Source organism: Procambarus clarkii, chromosome 5, assembly GCF_040958095.1.
Source record: "Procambarus clarkii isolate CNS0578487 chromosome 5, FALCON_Pclarkii_2.0, whole genome shotgun sequence".
In the NCBI taxonomy this organism is placed as follows: Eukaryota; Metazoa; Arthropoda; class Malacostraca; order Decapoda; family Cambaridae; genus Procambarus; species Procambarus clarkii.
Genome location: NC_091154.1, coordinates 33,249,748 through 33,257,640, shown reverse-complemented (window position 1 = coordinate 33,257,640; position 7,893 = coordinate 33,249,748). Strand labels below are relative to the sequence as shown.

The 7,893-nt window shown below is 45.1% G+C and overlaps 1 protein-coding gene across 1 annotated transcript; it reads right to left on the bottom strand.

The window, feature by feature from the left end:
* Positions 1 to 251: 251 nt before the first annotated feature.
* On the bottom strand, positions 252 to 860 carry LOC123765778 (mucin-1-like). Its single transcript, XM_045754521.2, has one exon. It carries the CDS (start codon positions 858 to 860, stop codon positions 252 to 254), a length of 609 nt encoding a protein of 202 aa, XP_045610477.2.
* Between the last annotated feature and the right edge of the window lie 7,033 nt (positions 861 to 7,893).

Sequence of the window (7,893 nt, the reverse complement as noted above, 5' to 3'; positions counted from 1 at the left end):
CATATCGTGCCGCATACCCTCTCTTCCCCCATGGGTAATGTATTGAATATACAGTAGCCTTTGTAGCCTATGCACACCGCTGGCTGCTTGGGACCTTTGTAGCCTATGCACACCGCTGGCTGCTTGGGACCTCTGTAGCCTCTACACCTCAGCTGTGCCAACGAATTGCGTTTTCACGATCAAATTGGGCAACCAATGTCGGGTCCTGTGTTGAAAAGAATGACTAAGTCAACGATCTTGGAATAATTCTCTCAGATGGTCTTGCATTTAGAGATTGGTGAGATGGGACGGACTTGGTGAGATGGTGATATGCACGAAGCTAAAATGATACTGAGGGACTTGGTGCCTGACTGATACTGAGGGACTTGGTGCCTGACTGATACTGAGGGACTTGGTGCCTGACTGATACTGAGGGACTTGGTGCCTGACTGATACTGAGGGACTTGGTGCCTGACTGATACTGAGGGACTTGGTGCCTGACTGATACTGAGGGACTTGGTGCCTGACTGATACTGAGGGATTTGGTGCCTGACTGATACTGAGGGACTTGGTGCCTGACTGATACTGAGGGACTTGGTGCCTGACTGATACTGAGGGACTTGGTGCCTGACTGATACTGAGGGACTTGGTGCCTGACTGATACTGAGGGACTTGGTGCCTGACTGATACTGAGGGACTTGGTGCCTGACTGATACTGAGGGACTTGGTGCCTGACTGATACTGAGGGACTTGGTGCCTGACTGATACTGAGGGACTTGGTGCCTGACTGATACTGAGGGACTTGGTGCCTGACTGATACTGAGGGACTTAAGACCTTTCTGATACTGATGGACATGGTGACTGTAAACCACATTGATCATTCTTGAGACGGACTTGTCGGCCAAACAAAAAATTCGCCCAGGAAAGTATTTGTTCACTGAACCATTGTTCTTGCATTATTTTGGTTTTATTGTTTTTAATTGTTCGTATTAAGCAGAGATTTACTTCTGTCCCAGCAGGAGCTTGTGATGTACCCTCATGTTCCCCTCCCCCATCGTAAGGTTGAGCGTCGCAGTTGCAAAGCATTAACCTGTACCTCTATAAGGTGAGGTACGCTGGGTACCTTTGGCGTACCTGCCAAATAGCATTAACCTGAGCGTCTCGCCTCGGTAGCCCGCTGCTGCTGCTGCTGGTTGGTGTCTCCAGCGGCGATCCCTCACGTCTTGACCCTTGCCATATAATTTGTGGTCATCACACAGCGTATACGTCCCTCTTGAATTCATTGAGCCCCATGGAGGAGGCGGGCTGCAACTTTCCCACACTGCGCCATTCAACAGCCAGCCCTCCCCTGCCCAACCCTCCATTCATTGCAGTTGCCGACCGTCGCTTACAACCCAGAACCAAGTTCCCGTTTTCTCTGAGGTTCTCAACCTCTTGGAGATCTGGACCGGAGTTAATCGTTTAGGGGGACGTGTTACTGGGGTTTGAGTGTGTTAGAGAGTGTGTGATGCTTTATTAGTGAGGAGAGGGGGACATTTATGTGGGAGAGTGGCAGCGGTGAGCCACTCCTGTGAGGTGGCCATGACCCTCGCCCCGCTCTCACACTGGTGTCAAGTCTTGCCTCTGCACAACCGCGATGGTGCCAAGTCTCCTCTCACACCTCCACAGTTTTACGTATATAATACTACTACTACTACTAATAATAATAATGCTTATCTTTATCTTTTTCCTCGTCCTCTTTCTCTTCTTTCTCGTCCCCTCTCTCTCTGCTTTCTCGTCCTCTCTCTCTCTCTCTTCTATTCCTTCTAGCTTCTTCGTCTTCTTACCTTTTCTTCTTTCTTTTTTCAATATTTCTTATTCTACCTCTTACCTGGATCTTACCTGTAGAAGGTCAAGGGAGTTCGCCTACTCCCCGAGCCCGGCCTGAGGCCAGGCTCGACTTGTGACAACTTTGTCTAACAGACTGTTGCTCGGAGCGGCCCGCAGGCCCCCATATCCACTACAGCCTAGTTGGTCTGGTACTTCTTGCAAAAATTTATCTAACTGGTTCTGGAAGAAGTCCACCTTTGTTCCGGTAATATTTCTAATACTTGCTTGGAGAGTATTGAACAGCCGTGGACCTCTGATGTTCAGACAGTGTTCTCTGCTTGTGCCACTGGTACCTCTTTTCTCCTCCTCCTCCCTCCTCTTCATTTTCTTTCCCTTTCTAACTTTTAATTCTTCCACCTCCCTCATCTTCGTCCTCTTCCCTCCTCTTCCTTCTCTCCCATTCTATTTTCTCCTCCTTGTTCTTACACCTGCTCGATCCCTCCTCCTCCTCCTCCTGCGCCACACACCATGAACCAACCCGTTCACAGGTCAGGTCGCACCAATATAACAAGAGAGAGTTACCATGGTGGTTGTTCCTGGTGCGTTTTAATTTTAACTCGCTGTTTACAGGTATGTTTCACTCATTCGTACACAGGAGGGAGGGCGCCTATATTTGTACCCCTTCGTGCAGAGGAGAGGTTGTGTATGTAGATCACGGCACCGCTACCGCCATCTCTCCAGGAGAGGGTAAGTGGCCCGCAGCAACACCGGCGACCCTCCTCCTCCTCTCCGTGGGACAGCGAGCTTCTCCTCCAGGCAAATGATGCAGGAGGTCTATGCAGACCTTTTATCAATGTGCAGACGAGGAGTCACAATAACGTGGCTGAAATATGTTGACCAAACCACACACTAGAAAGTGAAGGGAGGGCGACGTTTCGGTCCGTCCTGGACCATTCTCAAGTCGATTGTGTGACTTGAGAATCGATTTGAGAATGGTCCAGGACGGACCGAAACGTCGTCGTCCCTTCACTATTATCAATGAGGACTGCATCTGTTTGTATCTAAGACCAAGTTACTCTTACTATCAAATGTTAGATGGCTTGATTTAAGAATGTTGAGAACTTTCAGAATCATGGCTATGGCTGGTCCAGTCTTTGACCTTGCAGTTCATCATCAAAACATCCTCATGAAAATCTTCCTGAAAATGTCAAAGGCTCGTCTCGGTAGTACTATCGGGTTCCTTCTCGACTCGTAGTCGGGAATCCCGGGTTTGAATCCTGGACGGAATAGAAAAAAGTTTGGGGTCGTTTCCCCCCCATCACGTAATGCCCCTGTTCACCCAACAATAAACGGGAGTTAGACGACTGTTGTGGGGGTTGCATCCTGCGGAAGCTCAGTAGTTCGACCTTGGGGGGAACCTCCATATATGTCTAACGTATATATATATATACACACACACGCAAGCTGCCTCTTCCCGACACAATTAATTATTAATCTAGCCGACGAACCTGTTTATGTTACCTGTCTTCAGGCTAGGGTCGTCCAGGCGGCGGCCGACCCCAAGGACGCATCAGCAATTTTGTATCATTTTTTTTCAATCATTCAATATCATCAATCATTTTTGTATCATTCAAAAACACTTCACACACAAAAGATTACATTCGAATCTTTCTCGAACAGTGTTCGCTTTCTGCCTTGTGTTCGAATCAAACCTCAATAAATCCTTCATGTACGTACTGAAAATACGAATAATTGCCAACAGAACCTAATCACCTAAGTCAGGCCTAACTATTCATCACATTCTAGTACGGAATAATATTACCATATGTTTCAGAAAATATAATTTTTAGATACGCAGTGTGTTAACATTGATGAATACGTCCTTGGACTCAGCCGCCGCTTGGGCGAGCCTAGCCTGAGGACACGTTGAAATACCCGGCCGTCTTGCTGGTAATTCATTCATTAGTTATCCTGTGTCATATCACAAACACTCAGTGCCCATGAAGAGCTGGTGATACCAAGGTGCTTGTAAATGTTAATATTTAAGTGTGAATTTTGTTTGGTAGGCATTAAATAAAGGCATTACAATCCAATCAAGTGATTGGTATGAGGTGTAGCCATAATGTCTGATTGAAATCTGATTATATGTGAGTTTGTGACGTAGGCGACGTCACATATGGACGTCACATGGATAGCGCGTAATTCTGTGGCGCGGGTTCGATTCCCGCACGAGGCAGAAACAAATGGGCAAAGTTTCTTTCACCCCTGAATGCCCCTGTTACCTAGCAGTAAATAGGTACCTGGGAGTTAGTCAGCTGTCCCGGGCTGCTTCCTGGGGGTGGAGGCCTGGTCGAGGACCGGGCCGCGGGGACACTAAAAAGCCCCGAAATCATCTCAAGATAACCTCAAGATAGGCGCTGTTTAGGTCTCTCGGTGTCAATAAAATATCCCACAAGTGCCCAATGGTAAAGTATGTCTCATATTAAACTGTATAATTTAAAAAAAATGCCCTGTTTGCTTATGAGTTTGTTGTTTGTTTGTTTATGTGTGATGGGAAATGTAAATTTTGTGAAAGGACTGATTCTGTGTAAGGCCTGTCCTTTGAAAGAAAGGACTTAGATGATGATGATGATAATAATTCATTGGGTCGGGGGACAGGCAGCCAGAGTGTATTCATAGACGTTAGGCTTATATCGAGATTCACACCCTCCTCCCCCAAGGTGGAATTACTGACCCTCCCCCAGGATGCAACCCCATAACAAGCTGACTAACTCCTGGGCACCTGTTTACTGCTAGGTGAACAGGGCATTATAGGTGATAAGAAATGCGCCCAACCATTTATGTCCCGCCCGGGATTCGAACCCGGAATTCTGGATTGTGAGTCGATAACGAACCGAAGATGAGAGGAAATGTCAGCATTATGGAGAAATGCCCGACAGACCACTGACACATTATTTAACACAGTGTAGAGTTACAAACCAAAAAAAAAAAAAATTCAACTAAAATTGAACAGAGCAAAAATTTTTTTTAAACACATTGGGCATAATCTTACTGGAGCAAACATAAATACTCATACATCTAGCTCCTAAGTAAAACAGAAACAAGAAAAAAGTAACAGTGGGCCAGGCAGAGGTTTAGGGGGGGGGGCGTATGAATATCCGTGCAAAAAAAAAACCGACTGTACTACGGGGACCCTCAAATGATGATGCTGATGTAGGCGATGTAGATTTTTTAGAAAGCCGTAGGCCTCTCTGAGTGCATGGGTGTGCTAATTGTGTGGCTGTCTGAGGAGTGTTAGAGAGTCTGAGAGTCTTGTTGTTTTACATTTAGCTACTCAGAACGAAATGTCTATGTACTCACCTAATTGTGCTTGCGGGGGTTGAGCTTTGGCTCTTTGGTCCCGCCTCTCAACTGTCAATCAACAGGTGTACAGATTCCTGAGCCTACTGGGCTCTATCATATCTACATTTGAAACTGTGTATGGAGTCAGCCTCCACCACATCACTTCCTAGTGCATTCCATTTATTAACTACTCTGACACTGAAAAAATTCTTTCTAACGTCTCTGTGGCTCATCTGGGTACTAAGTTCGGTGTGATATCAACCCCCAGATCCTTCTCTCTATTTGACTCTTGCAGGATTTCCCCTCCCAGATGATACCTGATACCTGATGATGATACCAGATGATACCCAGATGATGTAGTACGGGCTATGGTGAGCCCGTAAAAACCCCTACCCCGTAGTCCTGCTTAGGGCTATTCGGGGTAATTTTTAGGGCTTAGGGCTATTCGGGGGTAGTTTTTTAGGCGACAAGGTAGAGGTGAAATCAAGCCACTTGCTGTTTGTTGTAGTTTGGGGTTAACAGAATTTCATGTGCGTTTTCTGTGTTGGCTGGATCGGTACGAGCATGTTTTTCCGGGGTAAACTGTGGAGGATGGATTATTTGGTGGAGTATGATTCTGGAGGAATTTGAACATTTGTGAAGCTATGATTGATCCTAAGAAAGATGGTTGGAAGCGCGTTGTGAGAAATGATTTGTAGGGAATACAAGCTAAGAGGTGTCTGTTACCTTGTTCTAAATGAGTAGCTAATTGGATCCAGGCTGTGACTTTTGCAAAAATGATGTAGCAAGATTGATTGATTGATGAAGATTACCACCCAAGAGGTGGCACGGGCATGAATAGGCTGTGAAGAGATTGTACCAAGCATATTATATCAGTAATATACTTGCTCCAAACTCTCATTAGCTTATGTACAGATAATGAGATGGGTTTATTAATTCTACTTAGTCCCCTAATTACGAATTCATACCTCTTCCCTAATTACATTTAACACTTCTTCCCTTCCTGCTAGAGGATGGTGAGCTGTGGACCAATTATATAATCACTCGATTAGCTAATAAGCTTTTACGGGCTCTTATTGTCCATGCCACCTATTGGGTGGCTTAATTTTCATCAGTCAATCAATTGAATAATCTCGCAGTTACAGCCCCGCTCCTATGCCAGGGAAAGTCCACTACGGGCTCACTATAGTCCGTGCTACTTGGAACTTTCACTGGAACAATTTGGATGTTGTTGTTGTTGTTTAAGATACGCTACTTGGAACAAAAAGTTCCAAATAGCACGGGCTATGGTGAGCCCGTAGTAGACTTACCTGGCACAGGAGAGGGGCTGTAACTGAACAATTTGGAGGATGTTGATCCAGATAACTTCTTCAATAGGTCAGATGTAACACAAACAAGGAACAACGGTTTCAGGCTCAACAAGCCCAATGTAAGACTGAAAATAAGAGATGCTTTCTCACCCACAGGGTTCTAAAAATATGGAACCGCCTACCTGCTGAAGCCCCAGAGGCCATAACTCTGTTGAATTTTTAATATCCAGCTTGGAAAAATCACCAAAACAATTGGTGGGCGGGGGGGGGGGGACCTTCGACAAGTTGCCGGCATCCTGTCCTCGTCGAGGCCACTAGAGTGTAAAGGGCAGGTAAGGCCTGCCTTACATTTCAGGTATAAAAATTCAGGTAAATTCAGGTATGAATTCAGGAGTGTTGATCTTTTTGAGGAATTAGAGTATTGCTGCTAGTTATTGGGGTTAGAGCTTCAGCGTCAAGGTGCTGTGCGATCTTATGAATGCCCCCAGGAAACCTTTAGTAACTCATCGGCACCGCTCCTGTGCCAGGTAAGTCCACTACGGGCTCACCATAGCCCGTGCTACTAGGAAATTGTTCCGAGTAGCTGAATCTATAACAACAACATTTAGTAGCTATGAAGCAGGGCTCTAGAGCTGGACCTCGCTCTTTGTTGACACAATTTGTTAAAATACGGTGTTGATGTCAGTGAAAAAGATAAGGAGTGTAAATTATGTAATATGCCGCACGCCCAACGCCTTAGATCATTATGTCTTAGAGTGTCAACTTATTGATAACTTTAGAAATAAGGAAATATGTAGTGTACCACATGAAATTGTTTGGATGTGTGATAATGGTATGATAGGCAGAATACTTAGGAGCTACAAGCACTTTGCCAGAAGAGTGTAACACTTATGTGCTGTGCTTACTATATTAACCTGCAAATGTTAAATGGGATTCTTGTACTGTGATTTGTGGATTTGTACTCACTGGATTTGTGCGCCCATTGAGGAACTCGAAGTTGAGGTGGGTAGAAATAGCCTAAGCTACTCTATCCCTCTGAGATGTATATTATTGTCCCAGTAAACGTACTTGAACTCGGGGCAAAATTTAAAAATTTAAAATTTAACTTGAATTAGTTAAGCACAACTAGGTAAGCACCGACCATGTGACGTCACATATTTACGTCAATATGCCGTGATTACTACATAACGTTGAATTTTATGAATGATTTTAAAAACATGTCGTGCTAATGTTTATGTTATTACTATGCACTGAAATTATTAATATATAAGTTATATTTAAATTCCTATTACGAACATAAATAAGTATTTGCGCGTGAGAGAGAGAGAAGTTGTGTGTTTTATAACCCTGAATTAAGCCCTGGACGCTGTTAGGTCTGCACGTGTGTCAACCTCCGGTGTCAACCCACAACAACAACCCCCGAGGTATCATCCCAGGGTGTCAGTCCCCCCGG